The 18,175-nt window shown below is 38.0% G+C and overlaps 1 protein-coding gene across 1 annotated transcript in view; it reads right to left on the bottom strand.

The window, feature by feature from the left end:
- ZBTB10 (zinc finger and BTB domain containing 10) overlaps window positions 1-18,175 on the bottom strand; it is a 38,976-nt gene that overhangs the window by 10,522 nt on the left and 10,279 nt on the right. Inside the window, exon 2 of the mRNA XM_017858963.1 lies at window positions 13,331-14,219. Within this exon, the coding sequence (XP_017714452.1) occupies window positions 13,331-14,219 (889 nt within the window). The remainder of the gene's footprint in view (window positions 1-13,330; window positions 14,220-18,175) is intronic.

Below are 18,175 nucleotides of genomic sequence, written 5' to 3'. Positions count from 1 at the left end.
ATACTGCTAGTACTAACTAGTAAGTACTAGACGTATAAAACACATTGTTGGTGCATCCGTATTGGTTCACAAGTGGATAAGACCAACTAAAGCTAGAATGCTTGACTGGAAGTGGTGGCTCAGGCCTATAATCCCAGCACTTTGGGAAGCTGAGGTGGGCGGATCACTTGAGGCCAGGAGTTCGAGATCAGCCTGGTCAACATGGAAAAACTACACCTCTACAAAAAATACAAAAATGAGCCAGGTGTGGTGGCACACACCTGTAGTCCCAGCTACTCGGGAGGCTGAGGTGGGAGGATCTGCCTGAGCCCAGGAGGCAGAGGCTACAGCGAGCTGAAATCACACCACTGCACTCCAGTCTGGGGCAACAGAGTGAGACCCCATCTCAAAAAAAAAAGTTTGACTGTCAGAATACAGAATATAGATGGCAAATAAAACCATGGGAGTGAAACAGATGAGACAGTGAGAAAAGATTAAGTACACTGAAGAATCCTAACATTTAATGAGTTACAAAAAAACATATAAAAATCCTTTAAGGGAAAAGTAGTCCACTTTGTCAACACTCCCTAGAATTCAAGATGAATGCTAAAAATGGACATCACTTTCATTCAATAAGCACCTAGGATGTCACTGGTAATCTTACTGAGCGATACTGGTGAGTAGGTGGGCAAGCAGATAAAATGAGTGGTCTGTTGTGAAGAGATGATCATCAGTTAAGAAAAAATGCTGACAATCTTTCTGAGAAATTTAACTATAAAAGGGAAGTATAGGAAATAGGGTAATGATTTTTTTCTTTTTTAAGAAAGTGAAACTTACATTTTTTTTGGAGACAGGGTCTCCCTCCGTCACCCAGGCTGGAGTGCAGTGAGATGGTGCAGTGGCACGATCTCAGCTCACTGCAACCTCTGCCTCCCAGGTTCAACCGATCCTCCTACTTCAGCCTCTCAAACAGCTGGGACTACAGGTGCACACCACCACACCTAGCTAATTTTTTGTAATTTTTTGTAGAGACAGGGTCTCACTATGTTGCCCAGGCTGGTCTTGAATGCCTGAGCTCAAGCAATCCTCCTGCCTTGGCCTTCTAAAGTGCTGGGAGTGCAGGCATGAACCACAGCACCTGGCCAAAAGTTACGTATTTAAATGCTGACAGGAAGGAGTCACTAAAGGGAGAAGTTAAAGATACTAAAGATATTGCTGCGAAGAGAAGGAATTAACCATTGTGTAACATTCCTAAGGAGTCTTGCAATACAGGGGCACAGGTCTGGGTACTTAAGAGAGACAGCAAAGACAATCAGTGTTAAAGCCAAAACTTAAGGACAGAGTTAAAGCCAAAACTTAAGGATATTCCACCAGGCTGTTGGTTTCTCTTTTCTCTGTAAGGTGAAATTAGTAGAATGTAGCATTATTGCTTAGAATAAATGGGTTGGAAGTCAGAACAATGAACAAGCATTTAATGTGGAAAGAACAGTAAATAGATACAGAACTCCTCTGCCCAATCCTTAAGAACAGGGATACTGCTTAGGTATCTAGGATTATACCTAGATAGGATACTATTTAGGTATTTTCCCAGTATTTATCATAATGCATGATAAATAAAAGGCTTTTTAAAATATTGTTTGCCAGGCATGGTGGCTCAAGCCTGTAATCCCAGCACTTTGGGATATATATGTATTGTAGTTAAATGCTGGCTTGAATAGTCTGCCCTTTGCAACTTGTATCACTAAACAAAGTTTAGTTTTAATTCATGGTATCTGAAGAACAATTTGGTTTTTTGGTCTACAATTAAACTAAAACCTATCATGAACTGAAAATATTTAACTGAAATTTAGTGGTTTTGTTTTCTTAAAGTTAAATGTATTTCAATAATAAAAAAATAACATTGGTCAGGCATGTACTAGTCCTAGCTACTGAGGAGGCTGAGGCGGGAGGATGACTTGAGCCCAGGAGTCCAAGGCTGCAGTGAGCTACAATCACACGACTATACTCCAGTCCGGGCAAGAGTGGGACCCTGTCTCAACAAAATTGAAATAAAAATAAAAAATACAATTATTCAATTTCACTAGACTTCTCAATCTTTTTTAAAAAAGTCATCATTCTGAAATGCAGTCTGTTCAAAGGACATTTCTCACAATTCTGCCGAGTGGGTTTTCAAATACAGGTTTCTATTTATGCAAAATTCTACAGTGAATTGCTGAAGGCTTTCCTCAATTCTTAAGAGGCATTTCCTATCTCCTACCCTACCCCTAGAGTACTGTGTTAGAACTTGTGATTTCTAATTCTACATGGACAACAAGTATAGACCTCCTTGGCCAAAACCTTATGAAATAAATAGCAAGTGTATTTGTCTCATGTCTCTTTTGAAAGGCACCAACTACTTGGTTCTTGGTATCAAAACAAATCTCAAAACAGGTGAGTTCTTCCAAGTTGACAATCTTTTGACAATAGTGTGCTTAACTTTCAGGACGCAATATATTATGTCACTGCTTACCTTATTCAAAACCAGCTAAACCACCTAGTAACTCATTATTAGAGATGTTGATGTGAATGGAATAGAAGCCAGACAACCAACCATTTACTTGACATGAATAAATTTTGCTTCATTAGGAAGCATGATAGCAATTCTTGGCCATCATCTTTTTCTCTAAAATTACAAGATTACAAAATAAACTCTAATACACCTGCTTTTGTGGTATCAAGTATCCTCCTATGGGAATCTTAAGCTTCATTTAAAGGTAGCAAAAAAAGGGCTAAGATTTCTTTGCAAACAGCACAAATCCTTTTGGAAGACTGATTCAAACATTAGTTTCCTTACCCCTCTTCTCACTATGCACTTGTCTAAAACACACACACAACACACACACACACACACACACACACACACAAGACACCACGCACTGGTTTCACAAGATGACGGCTATTTTTCTGACTGGTGGCAGGCACACATGTGGCATGTAATATTCAAATGACCAGAACTAAATGACAAGCCATGTAGGATGTCTTCTATTTTAAAAAATGTCTTTTCTCAGTGAACAGATAGCAATCTCTATAACAAAAAACAGATTGTATGCATCCAGCAGTAAAATCTTTCAACATTTTATCAATGAGCAAACTAAGGCTGAGAGAGGTTAAATAACAAGCTAATGGCAGAGGTCTGCACTATTTAGTAACTGTATTACCTTGCTTCCTGATAGTTTATTACAAGCACCAAGCCTCAGGGCCTGGCACATAAGCAGGCAATCAAAAAACTACAATTTGCAATGCTGGGAACATGAGAGCAGAAGTATATTCACACGTACTTTGCTGCTGACACTTAATATGCTCTTTTTGTGAAATGAACAAAAATAAACATTAATTCCCCTGTCTTAAACCAGCATCCATTTTATTACTTTCCCTTTATTTAACAACATATTCTCCAAAATCTTAAGGATACCAAGGTACTAGCTATCATTGCTCTTTACAGTAATACTTTTTGTCTACTTTAAAGCAACCTCCTCCTCAGAATTCACATTTATATTATTTCCCTAATTAACCATGTATTGCATTTTTAAAACTATCTTCATGAGAGGTATTATTCATGGAAGGACAGATACAGTGGCTCATGTCTGTCCCAGCACTTTGGGAGGAGGCCAAAATAGGAGGATCGCTTGAGCCCAAGAGTTCAAGGCTGCAGCGAGCTCCCACTGCACTCCCTCCATGGGCGAAAGACCAAGACCCTGTCTCCTAAAAAAAATGAAAATATTACCATAGATTTTAAAAAATCATATAACAAACAGTGGAAAAAGAATGAGATGAGATTAAAAGACTGGTCTAAATCTCAGTCTCTACCTCCCAAAAATGTGCCCTTGACCAATGATATTAGTAAATGAAAATTCTGAGCAAAGTACAAGACAAAACAAAGTATCATTAAAGACAAGACTAATCTTGGTGCCTTGGTCATGTCAGAAATCTCATAGATCATGGTGGGCTACCAACCCTTCCAAATTATGTGTGAAGTGAGTAGCATAGCACCTGCCTGTGAATGCTAAATTAAACAAGACTGAGTTGGAAAGAAGGTTTCCCTGACCATTTGCTTGTGATTCTCAATATTCCAACCATTAGGCAAGTGCAGACTAATCCAGATTTTCTTAGAATACAAATACTCTTGAAAAGATATAAGACACTGGGAAAGAAGTTTTAAGAAACAGCTAAACAAGTTGTATAAAAACTCAGACTCAGATCTACTCAACTTTCATTTTCATTTAAATACATTATCAGCCAAGTTTCTCTTATGGTAACAGTTTCAGAACTAAAAGCAAATGCATTCGGTGCTTTTTCCCCCCATAAACAGGTACAGACTTTTTCTCTTCGGTTTTCTCCTTTCAGTGGACAGTAAATTCAGTTGCGAATGTATTATATAAACCACCCTTTACAGTTCCTATAGCGGCCTTTTAAACTCAAAATAGTTTCCCTTTCACTCGCAAACTCATTGACAAGTGACTGCCCCATCTTAGACTAGGCTCAAGTGTTTCTTCCTTGCATTATTCCAAAGTGCTGTTATTTCTCCCTAACAGGTTCCCCTAGTACATGCCCCACCTCCAATTCATGAAAAATGCTCTTAAACTTTGTAGTCTTAAATGCAACATAAACAGATCAAATCTCTAAAAACCACTCATTACTTCAGAGTCTGTAAAACAAGTCACAATACAAAAATAACTAGTTATACCTATAGACAAGATGGTAGGAAATTGGAGATGTCCCCACAACACTATTCCTTTTCTATTCTTCTACCCACTCATTCCAATTTCTTCCCACCTTGCAAGTCAACGAATGTTCTTCTCCTCCTCCTAGCAAACTTGTAAATAACAAAAGATTCACTCACACTGCCTTCTCTATGAAGCCTTCCCCAACTCTCCTGGAGAGTTAGGACTGTTCCACTGCACCCCCTCATGCATCTTAAATAATCTAATTTTAACGTTTATCACATGGCACTGCATATGCTTCTACCCCACAGTCACCCTATTGTGAGTAAGTTCCACATAAGGGACTCCTCAATCTTGACATTATGTGGCCTATTGCTCAGTGTCTTTAGATTTTAAATAAATACATTTCCCAATTTCCTATTATATGTGGAAAGCTATTTTGGAGTTCCCAGAAAGTTGTAACATTTCTGAAGAGTAAAGCTTTGAATGAAAATTTACACTATCTGGTCACCCTACTATATATTAAGGCTGTATCAGAAACCAAAAATTCAGTTCTATAAAAAACTTTCAGGGACTGACCTTTATATGGTTTAGACAATTTAACACCTTCAGCAGGAAGAAGTCACAAAAACATCTTAACTGACCCAGCTCTTCAGCTTTACTCTGACCACTTAAAGAGTTTCCAACTTACAGGTAATAATCACCAGCACAGCCACTTCTTGGGTCAAGTACAATACAGGGAAGGAAAGCCAACAGTAAGCAGAGCAAAAGGGGAAAAAGTGGCAGACTACTATTTCCACTACCATATGGTTGCGTACTACCATCTTTTAAAATTAAATACTGAAGATTCTTACGCATTAGTATATTGTGTAACTTATTAACTATTATTTATTTTTAAAAATAAGCATCAGGGCTGGGTACAGTGGCTGCAACCCCAGCACTCTGGGAGGCTGAGGCAGGAGGAGAGTTGAGCCCAAGAGCTGGAGACCAGTGTGGGCAATATAATGAGACCCTGTCTCTATTTTTAAAATCTTTTAAAAAATTAGTCAAGAGTGGTGGCCCGTGCCTGTAGGTGTGCCCAGGTACTCAGAGGCTGAGGCAGGAGGATCACTTGGGCCCAGGAGTTTGAGGCTGTAGTGAGCTATGATCACTGTACTCCAGCCTGGATGACAGAGGGAGATCTTTTTTTTTTTTTGAGACACAGTCTTGCTCTGTCCCCCAGGCTGGAGTGCAGTGGCACGATCTTGGCTCACTGCAACCCCCGCTCCCGGATTCATGCCATTCACCTGCCTCATCCTTCCAAACAGCTGGGACTATAGGCACCTGCCACCACGCCCGGCTAATTTTTTTGTATTTTTAGTAGAGACAGGGTTTCACCGTGTTAGCCATGATGGTCTCCATCTCCTGACCTTGTGATCCACCGGCCTCGGCCTCGCAAAGTGCGGGGATTACAGGCATGAGCCACTGCACCCGGCCTTTTTTTTTTTTTGAGATGGAGTCTCGCTCTGTCACTTGGCTGGAGTACAGTGGCATGATCTCTGCCTCCCAGGTTAAAGTGATTCTCCTGCCTCAGCCTCCCGAGTAGCTGGGATAATAGGCACGCACCACTACGCCCAGCTATTTTTGTATTTTTAGTAGAGTCGGGGTTTCACCATGTTGGCCAGGATGGTCTCGATCTCTTGACCTCCTGATCCGCCCGCCTCGGCCTCCCAAAGTGCTGGGATTACAGGCGTGAGCCACCGCACCTGGCCTCAGAGGGAGATCTTGTCTCTTAGTAAAATATAAAATAAAATAAAATAAGCATCTGGCTTTCAGCATCCTCCCCCCAATTATTAGAACCCCAAGTTACTAACGAAAAATGAAATTAAATTCTGACTTCTAGCTCATCCTTCATAGCATACTCCATGGGACGCCTAAAAGGTCTAGCAAAACACCTGGAATCTCCTAAGAGAATAAAAACTAATCCAGGTCCATAAATCTGTTACGTGAGACCCTTGGGGTAAGACTTAGAATGCAGAATGTCTCAGATTTTATAGCTATGACTGTAACACCTCATGTGGGGTCTGGAGTAGCACCCTATAATCAAAACATTAATATTTATACAAAACATTAATATTTATATGGTAAAACATGAATATTTGTAGGGCGTGCTGGCTCACGCCTACAATTCCAGCACTTTGGGAGGTCAAGGCAGGTGGATCACCTGAGGTCAGGAGTTCAAGACCAGCCTGACCAACTTGGAGAAACCCCGTCTTGTCTCTACTAAAAATACAAAATTAGCCAGGCATGGTAGCACATGCCTGTAATCCCAGCTACTCGGGAGGCTGAGGCAGGAGAATCGTTTGAACCCGGGAGGTGGAGGTTGCTGTGAGCCGAGATCACACCATTCATTGCACTCCAGCCTGGGCAACAAGAGTGAAACTCCATTTCAAAAGAAAAAAGAAAAAAAACCCATGAATATTCACATTTAAGGAAGTAAAAAAATACAAATAGCTGATTTGTTGCCAAAATGATTAAGAAAAAGCTTTGGGTCTCCAGAGCTTTTAAGATTTCAGAATTTTAAGGTAGAAATTTTACTTCTTTCCCATTAGGGAGGCTGTCTGAGATATACTCAAGGCTAGTATTGTGGCAAAACTAAATCTAAAGCCCAAGTCTCCTTCACCAAAGCCATGTCCCATGGTTTTGAAACATATTTTAGACTGGACACGGTGGCTAAAGCCTGTAATCCCAGCACTTTGGGAGGTCAGGCTAGAGGATCCCTTGAGCCTGAGACCAGCCTCCCAGGCAACAAAGCGAGACTTCATCTTTACTAAAAAAAAAAAATATATATATATATATTAGCCAGGCATGGTGGTGCACGCTCACCTGTAGTCCCAAGTACTGTGGGGCTGATTGTGGGAGAGTGAGACGAGAGAATCACTTGAGCCCAGGAGGCAGAGGTTTCTGTAAGCCATGATCCTGACACTGCACTCCAGCCTGGGTGACAGAGCAAGACTCTGTCTCAAATATATGCCTTATTAGGATTTGTTAAATCTATCTAGTTTGAATATTCTTTTCTCAAAATAGTTTTCAAAGTACTAAATTATGTGCTTTTTTACCAAAAAAGCAATTACACAAATAAACGCAAAGCTTAAACCTGATTTCAACTCTACTTGTAAGGATTAATACAGACCTAAAAATGTTGCAAAACTCCTTTTCCATCAGAAGTCTAGGTGAAAGAAACTTCCAGATTATTTAAAAGAATTCTAAATTTTATCTTTTGATCAACTAAAATTACCTTACATTTGAGTACTCGTATGGCATAAGAAAAAAAATCATTTACACAGACTACATCAGCTTGTGGCAAATATCAAAAAATATAATAATCGACTGCATTTACCAGAAAATATCTGAGGAAACTGTCCATTATATTACTTGGTGTCAACTACACAAAAAACGGAGAAATTCCTTTCAGAAGACGGTACCAGGAAGTTTGTCATCCTGGTAGAACTGGTATGTTCTTCTCTTTTAAGAATGTTTAGTATTTTAGAGCCAATTAAAAGCTTAATTAGGCCGGGCGCGGTGGCTCAAGCCTGTAATCCCAGCACTTTGGGAGGCCGAGACGGGCAGATCGCGAGGTCAGGAGATCGAGACCATCCTGGCTAATACGGTGAAACCCTGTCTCTACTTAAAATACAAAAAAATAGCCGGGCGACAAGGCGGGCGCCTGTGGTCCCAGCTACTCGGGAGGCTGAGGCAGGAGAATGGCGTAAACCCGGGAGGCGGAGCTTGCAGTGAGCTGAGATCCGGCCACTGCACTCCAGCCTGGGCGGCAGAGCAAGACTCCGTCTCAAAAAAAAAAAAAAAAAAAAAAAAGCTTAATTAGGGCAACCACATTTATATCCATGATGAGCACTCTTCTTTGCCAATTATACTTTATTTTGCTAATTTGTTTCTTTCGTCATTTCAAAATAAGGTATGTATGCATGCAATGTACATACAGAGTAAAATTATTCATAATAGGCAGAAGTTACTAGTATGACAGGTATAAATTTAAAAATCTAGGCTCAGAAAACCATGTTCCTTGAGCCCACAGAATAAAATGATTTTTAAAAATGAGATTAACACCTGACTTGTACTAGTTAAATGGGACACAACATGTGTGAACACACATTGTAAAACAAATTTAGGCACTAGTTATCTGTACTTCTGTAATTCAATTTCTAATCTCAGGTTATCTACTTTATTTGGCTAAAATTTAATGTTTCCTGGTTGCAAATTAGCAAGGCAAGAATTTTGAAATTTTTACATTATCAGAGCAATTCATTCATGACATCATTTTTACCCTTATTTGATCACCCAGATTTTAGTTTTTGATGACAGTTTTAATTATTCCATAATCCCAGTATGTGCATATTCTCTTAGGACAGAAGTTTCTAACTTTCCTGAGTTCTACCTTCAAGTATTCTTGCATATCAGAAATGATCTGAAGCGAAGTCAAACAACAAATATGACGCTGTAGTGAGTCAAACAACAAATACGTTAATTTCAAGATAAAAAAATACCATCTGAATAAAAACTCTGCAGCTACAGGTATACCTTCTTACCTCAATTTTTAAAAGGCACCCAAACAAAAGCTTCAACATTATACAAGACAGCGTTATTAGAGCTCTATCTTACAAACTCTGGGCTGACCTGGGGGAAGTCACAGTAACTAGAAGAGACCCACAAATCCAAACATGCCAAGCATTGTTTGCAGACTGAACAATTCACTAAGACTTTTCAGATGTTTGCTACAGAACTTTACATTCATTTAAAAGCATTTATTTCATGGAAAACTTTTTGTTTTCTCAACAAATGGAAATTAAAGCATAACTAATGATGAAGGGGACCATAAAAATATTTTAAAGTTAAACGGAACTAATTTTTTAAAAAGATAGGAATCTACTACTTTAGTGGTTAATTGCAAGGTTGTAATGCAGGATAGTTCTAAATATGCAACCTGCCTCTTTCTACTTTTACTAGCTGAATGACCTTGGGACCTTGGGAAGGCCTTAACCTTGGTAAACACAGGCTGACTGTGTTTTATATTGGTCAGAACTTGCCTGGAAAGTTAGAATAAATTCTGTGCATTAATCACAAGGTGGGCAGAAGAGCACATAGCCTACAAAAACAGGACTTTTTAAATGTCTAACATTTGAAGGGTTAGCAGGTAGATTAGAGGAATTAGGTTAGGTTTAAATTATACTATTTCAAGCAGGGCACAGTGGCTCATGCCTGTATTCCCAGCACTCTGGGAGGCCGAAGCGGGCAGATCACTTGAGGTCAGGAGTTCCAGACCAGCCTGGCCAACATACAGTGAAACTCTCTACTAAAAATACAAAATACAAAAATTAGCTGGGTGTAGTGGTGCACGCCGGTAGTCTCAGCTACCTGGGAAGCTGAGGCAGGAGAAAGCTTGAATCTGGGAGGCGGAGGTTTCAGTGAGCCAAAATTATGCCACTGCACTCCAGCCTTGGTGACACAGGGAGACTCTCTCAAAAAAATAAATAAATACAATTAATTAATTAATTATAAATTATACTATTCCCGACGACAGAATTAGGAAGTTATAGAAAAGCAAATTTTGGCTACATTTAAAATGACTACCTAATAATCAGTCACCCTACACTGGAAGCTGTTTAAGGAAGTCTTTACAAGCAGTCAAAAAAATCAAGCTGAGGCTAAGACCATCTATTTGGCATTCGGTAGAAAGTACACAGCACCAGAAAACTGGATATGAATAACCTCAATAGTCTTTTCCAAGTTTAAGGAGGACTGCCATGACCAAGAGAGTTATTTCATATTTGTCACTTCATTTTCATAATCTATAAAATCAACACAATATTTTAATGAGGAAACTGAGGACAAGAGCTTAATTTGATAATGGACTACAGTGGGTAGGTGGCATAGCTTATTTTCAAATTCATTATGTTTGATTCAATTTAGGCTCTTTCCAATATAGTAATATTTGCTTATCTCAACCTTAACTCACAGAATTACCTATAGAACCTTAAAAAAAAATTCCACATCCAAACCACATTCCATACCAATTAAACTGGAATCCACAGGAAGAGAGACCCCTTACGGTATGTAACACTCCCAAGTGATCCCAACGTGCATAGCTATGATTAAGAACCACTGCTATATACGAAGGGTTGGCAAGTTTTACTGGAACACACCTACCTTCATTTGTTTACATATTACAAATGACTGCTTCATGTCACAAGTGGCAGAGTTGATGAGCTGATTTTTATGGCCAACAAAGGTGAAAGTCTTTTTTTTTTTTTTTTTTTAACTGTTTTAGCCCTTTACAGTAAAAATTCACCAGTCCTTGGCTCTAAATCATATTATACCCTAACCATAATGCTCGAGACCCATTTTTTTTTTTCCCACCAAATAACATCGGTGGCACTGACAGAACCAAATTTGTGAGTTAAGCAAGGTTTGGATACCAAACTGCTAACAACGAAATGAAAATGATCCTTTTTAAGAGATGGATGGGCACAGTGGCTCACACATGCAATCCCAACACGTTGGGAGGCCGAGGTGGGTGGATCTGAGGTCAGGAGGTCTAGACCAGCTTGGCCAACATGGTGAGACCCCATCTCTAGTAATAATACAAAAATCAGCCAGGCATGGTGGCATGTGCCTGTAATCCCAGCTACTTGGGAGGCTCAGGTAGGAGAATCACTTGAACATAGAAGGCAGTGGTTGCAGTGCACCAAGATTGTGCCACTGCACTCCAGCCTGGGAAACAGACTCCATTTAAAAAAAAAAAACAGACATAAGAGATAAAGTATGTTAGACCACCAATTAATTTTTGATAGAACTAGTCCATTGATACAACCATGGCGAGGAAATACTTGATAAAAATTGCTAGTAATATTATTTTTGAAAGTATGCATTGTAGTTCATTATTAATGCTTTTCTTTAAGTCACTCCAATTATATGTGGCATTAATTTTTTAAATCGGGTTACTGCTGTTGCCATCAAACAAGCACTACACCCAAAAGATCTTATTTATTCTTTAAAGAAAAGTGTGTGTATTTAAAAACACTACAGGGTTTCCACCATACTGTTAAATAGGAATAATCCATACAGCAGGAAGACAATGTAGCTCTAATAAGAAATTTGTCAAGGTCTTCTATATAATTAAGACAAAACAAAGTGCTGGCTAAGGAGTCTATCTACCCTTAATATTTTATTTAACTAAATTGTCTCAGGGATTTTATTGTTAAAACTTGATATAAAGTACAAGGAAAAAGATCAACAAATAGTATTATATATACACACTAGCTGATTTTCACACAGTAAAAATTTCACACACACACACACACACACACACACACACACACTCCTACCTCTGAAAGCTAACCCAAATCTAAAAAGCCAGAGGAACATTTCACAGGATTACTATGGCATTTTGCCCTCTGGCAACTAAAAATAGTGATTCATTTAACAGAAAATACTCCATCCTCAAATGACCACCATCGTGCAAATCAGACACTGAACAGTTATGGTGCTTTGAAGTGAAAAAAACAAGCATTAAATAATGTATGACAGTGGTGGACAAGTCTCGGTTATGCATAGGAAACCTCAAACCTACTAAGCTTCTTCAAAAAAAGATACACACAGTCAGATTAAACTAAAGACTTAACAATGGTCTTCTTCTTTTAAAAAAATTCCCACCATCAATGTGATTCTCTAAGATTCCTATATAACTTTTGGAGGGAAATATATCGAAGAGAAAGGCCTCAGAGGCTTTGCAACTAATGCAAAGGTGAATGAAAATCAGGTGACAGTGGACAAACAAAATAGCTTCTAGTGTGAGAACAGAACAGCAGCTGCTCTAGGCCAGGTGTGGTGGCTCATGCCTGTAATACCAACACTTTGGGAGGCCAAGGGAAGCGGATCACCTGAGGTCAGGGGTTCGATACCAGCCTGGACAACATGGTGAAATGCCATCTCTACCAAAAATACAAAAATTAGCTGGGTGTGGTGGCAGCTACTCAGGAGGCTGAGGTAGGAGTACTGCTTGAACCCGGGAGGCAGAGTTTGCAGTGAGACTCCAGCCTGGGCTACAGAGTGAGACTCCGACTCAAAAATAAATACATAAATAAATAAATAAATAAATAATAACAGAAGAACAGTAGCCCTAAATAAACTAGAATACCATAATCTCATAATTGGCAAAATTCTTTGAAACACTCAAATCTGTTTTAACAGCCAAAAATAAAAAAGTTGTTAAGGTGGTCTCTGAAATAACAAAGTGATTATATATTGCAACTAAAGATTCTATCTTTCCCAGCACTGGGTATAAAATAGTGAGCACAGAGGCTAAAAATGAGGAAAATCAAAGACCCGTACATGCAGCAGAGTCCACGTTCCTTAACAATATATGCAATACTTGGCTATTAATACATCTTTTGATAAACTCACATATATATGTGTTGAAAAAAGACAAAGAAAATATACCAAATATGTTATGCATTTGAATGATGTCCCCCCTTCTTTTGTAAACAACTTTAGTATTACTTTATAATTAAAATAATTCAATTAAAAATATACTTCAAGGTTATATCCAACTAGAATTAGGATGAACAAGGAAGTATCTTTGTATATATATTTACCTGGTTCTTCCTTGATGAGTAGTGTATTTTCTTCTGGATAGGCAACAGGTGGCTGCATCACTGAGCAATCTTCTAAATTCGTTTCATTATTAGGTGGAATATTATAAATAAATCTTTTGGTAGTTTGGTTTTTTCTCCTTGTTTTGCCAGTCTCTTGAATTCCCTGGGAGCCCATATTATTCCAAATAAACACTTTTGCTTGACCTTCAGATTCATTTTCAGCCATTTCAGGAGATCCATCCTGGACCCAACTACTGTCATTCATTTGGTAGTTTTCTATTTGGCCCTCGTCGACATTACAACCATCATTTTCAACCTTTACATTGCTTGCCAAATTGGTAAGATTCCGTGTTGCCCAAAAACTGGCAATTTTTTGATCCCGTGATGAAGATAGACCATCTCTATTAACTGGTTTTCTATTATTATAGTCCACAACTACAGACTCCGGAGCTTCTGATTTAATGCTTATATTTAAGGCATCTTTAATGAAATTTCGGCAAGTTTGAACAACTTCACTCATCTGAAGATAGCTGGCCACTGTCATAACTTCAATGGCATTTTGGCTTGTGAGCACCAGGTTACCAGAATACAAGAAGTCCAAGATGACTGAAAAACCTTGAACTGCAGCAATATCTAAGTGGGTAGTATTGTTTTGGTTAGGGCTTTCTTTGTTTGAAAAGCAATATAAAGTCTTAAAGAAACGGCTGCCTGCAACCAGGATGTTCTTATGAGCTTTGAAGATTTTTCCGCTTACCACAATGCTGACATCACAAAGAATACCTTTCTTTCTCTGTTCATTTAGTTGTCGCAGAAGTTGATAGCAATAAGAGTTCTCATTTGGCCTACTATTAAAGTCACAGTACCCCTCTTCTGATGGTATTTCTGACTCCTGTAATTGGATAAAAAACATTAGTATTAAACTCTATTGACTTTTTAAAAAACTCCCAAACCAAGGAAAACAATTATCAGGCTTTTAAAAAGCGATAATCAAATATATTAATCTGTGAGTAATCAAGAAAGAGAGTGAACAATGGTGGTGCAACCCACTGCTATTATTTAAAAAAAAAATCAACACATCTGACTGAAGATCAGCAGGATTTCATTTTTAAAATAACATTCATCATGTTATATCTTTCAAATATAAGCTAAGAATATGAATTGAGAATTTCTTAAAATTAAGAAGAGCAATTATTTTCTTCAGAAAAGAAACTTTCATTTATAGGAATTAATGAGTTTGCTTTATCTCTGACAGGAAAGCAGCAGTCTCCCCTGATTGAACTTAAACTATCCAAGTTATATTTTGTGCTAGGCATATCACCCTGTCTACCATTAACAAAAAGGTAAATTTTAAGTCTTGGCAAACATTAAAATCAAACAGTTTAGGTCAATGAAGTTAATTAAATCTAACTAGAGATAAAAGTAAGACCCTAAGGGGAAAATCTGCTTCAACTACAGGAATATCTAGTTATATAATTTCCTATCAACTTTCAAAACGATTTATCTCTTTAGGGTCATAAATACTATAAAGTGTAAGGTAAATTAAAATTCCTGAATTCAAAATTCTAAATGTTTATAAATTTTGCTTCTTATCACACAGGTATTCATTATAGTCCTACTTGGAGTCACAATTAAAATTGTGTGATGTAATCGTAAAAGTATGAGCTAGAATTCAGAATGCTGTCTGTAACAGCTATTAACTGCGTGTCCTTGGAAAGTCACTATACCCGAGCCTTTTCCCTAAACTATAAATCAGTATTACAAACGTTAGTTAAAACTTTATGACTTTCCTCATACAGTGACTAGGTGGGTAAGCTCCCTCAAGGCAGAGCTGAATATCCCCTCCAGCACTTTGATTAAATATCCCCTCCACACTTTGCTAAACAACTGAAATAATCATCTCTTTCCCAAGAGATAAACTGCTTAGACCATTTCTGGTAGAAAAGATAACTGAAAATACTGATCTTATTCAAGTGTCAATTCTTTGGCACAAAATATTAAGTTAAACATAGACCATTTCTATAAAATAATAAAATATATACACATATACACGGATCTATGATTTTACAAGCATGGAGAAAAACGTGGAGAAATAAATACTAGACTGTAAACAGGTTCAAAGGACTGACATGCTTAGAAGAGAGGAAGTGGTGTAGAGATGACAGGACTGCAAAAGAAGTCTCACAAACAACATCCTAAATGGTGGATCCCTAAACAATCACAAATCGTGACTTAATGCAATCACATGCATGGCTAAATCATAAAAATTTTAGCTTTACTTGAGTCCATGTCACAGGAGGCCACACACTCCTGTCACACTGTCATCTCAATTCTCTGAAACTAACTTAGTCCATCTAAAAATTATAGTGCTGCTCCCACATATGAGAAGTCAACTGAAAGAACTAAAATATTAATATTCCAGGACACAGCCAGGTGCGGTGGCTCACACCTATAATCCCAGCAGCTTGAGAGGCTAAGGCGGGTGGATCATTTGAGGTCAGGAGTTCAAGACTACCCTGGCCAACACGGTGAAACCCCAAACTCCGTCTCTACTAAAAATACAAACAGCTGGGCAGTAGTGGGGTGCGCCTGTAATCCTAGCTACTTGGGAGGCTGAGGCAGAGGCTGTGGTGAGCCAAGATCGCACCACTGCACTCCAGTCTGGGCAACAGACTAAGATCCTGGCTCAAAAAGAAAAAACAAAGGAAAAAAAAAAAGATTCCAGGACACACTTCAACTGTTTCACTGTGAAAATGGAATAGTATGAAAAACCCTGCGAATCTGGAGTATATGATCACTTCAGAATGAAGCACACAAAGTAGAGAAATTTCCTCATTTTCGACTATTCCTTGGCAACCTTCCCGTCCCCTTCTGGTACCAAATGCGTAATGCCCTTTTACCAAAAAACTCCCACCCGTGACCCCCCATCGTATAATAATGTTCCATGCTCTAAATTAGCTATTTTCTCATCCTACCAAAACATCCAATTCTGCAAAAACTGTTAAGTCACGGATAGAGGAATCAGAACAAGTCCATTCATGAGTAATACCCTTATTTTTGTTTTTGGGGAACAGCAGAAAGGAAGTAAGGTAATAATGAGACTTATTTAACCTAAGCTTTTGTATTAAACCAGTATGTTGTATTGGATTGTTGCAAATACTTGCTTAAAAAAAAACAGTATGTTGTGAAATTTCACATGCAGCAAAGAGGAAAGAAACAATTTACTACTTGTGTGAAAATGTAAAGAATGATACTAAAAACACCTATAACAATTACTTGGACAATGTAACTTTCTACAAAAGCATCATTCTGTTTACTTGGTTTCCCTTTTGAGACTGAGTCAATTTTTTTGCCTATGCTCTCTACAGAAATTCCAAATAAGGGGGAAGAATCTTGCTTTGATGCAGGCCCAACACTAAGCTTTGTTACACAAGTTGTACCTGAACCCAAGCTCATGCGGTTCAATGTTCCATCTACTATATATTATAGCAAAAGTATGAATATTGTGTGAATATTTGGAAGAAGCAAAGTTTTCAACACTGAATATCTGGCAGCATATACCCATGAAGTGTTTGTGAAAGCAGTGAATCAGCATGCACAAGTCAAGAACTGCCTAAAGTTCATATATCAAACAGTTGAAAACACTTCAGGAGGTGGCTATGCCTATTGTAGCAGTCATAATAGGCTATGGTCACTGCACTCTGAATTTTCTGAGCCAGTGCCAATTGCTAAGATTCTCTGCCTTTACCATACCAGATGTTCTAATTTTTAGAAGTAACTAAGACAAAAGCCTATCCATCAAAATATCTGCCCATTCTACTCTGACACAAACTGTACAAATTAAACACTATTCAACCACTATTTTTTTTTCTCATTACTATGGTACAAGAACATTAATGTCGCTTGCTTTTATAACCAGTAACAGCAATTTCTTGTTCACCACTGATTAAAGCACTATTCCATGTCTGCAGCAGCTATTAAATATGCCCTTCAAAAAACAAACAAAAAAAACCACACAAATATGCCCTTCGAGAAAATGAATCATTTCCAAGAGTACGTGTACTCTCTAAGGAGATTATTATTAAAGGATTTGGGTAAAAGAGCTAAATAAGTACAAAACACTAAAAAACTGCCATTATTATTTGCTGAACTCAACAAATTAATAAATTCTTAGTGCCAGAGACAAAATCTTAAATAGGTCCCTAATAACTCCAGGTATTCTTTGCATCTTTAGATCCTTCTTTAACGTTCTATGTCCACTTTTAGTATACCGATAACATCAGATACCACTGATAAGTTAAAAAAAAAATTACTATATCCACAACTGGTCTTTTCAAATGTAGTGACCTTTTCTAACCTCTCTCCCAAAAAGGACAACACGATTAGCTCCGACACTATAGTCTAAACTGGCTAAACAAGCAGATTTTAAAGAAACAGACATTCAGAGCTAAATATGAAATCTTGAATTTTTTTATTTGTGAAGATGTCCGTTAGTAAAACTTTAGTCTGGATGAGACCTCAATATCAAGTCTTCCAAAATTTAGAAAACATAGATAAGTGTCCATTTATTAAAATCCTTATAACCTATTATCTAGATGTTCAATATTTAAAGAACATAGGCTACAACATAGTAAATATTTTACTCAAAGGAAAATGCTTGAAAAGTCCTAACTTTACGCATTTATTTAATAAGCATTAAATGAATGCCTACTTTGGCCAGGGTCTACACTGGGAACCAAAATGATTCAGTTGCTAATTTGAAGTTACTGTTAGTGGGTAAGACTCTTAAGGTGTTGTAAGAGCAGAAAGCAGGTGTATCTAATCCAGTTTTTTTTTTTTTTTTTTTTT

Source organism: Rhinopithecus bieti, unplaced genomic scaffold (assembly GCF_001698545.2).
Source record: "Rhinopithecus bieti isolate Rb0 unplaced genomic scaffold, ASM169854v2 scaffold_48197, whole genome shotgun sequence".
Taxonomy (NCBI): domain Eukaryota; kingdom Metazoa; phylum Chordata; class Mammalia; order Primates; family Cercopithecidae; genus Rhinopithecus; species Rhinopithecus bieti.
This window is presented reverse-complemented; position numbering and strand designations above follow the sequence as displayed.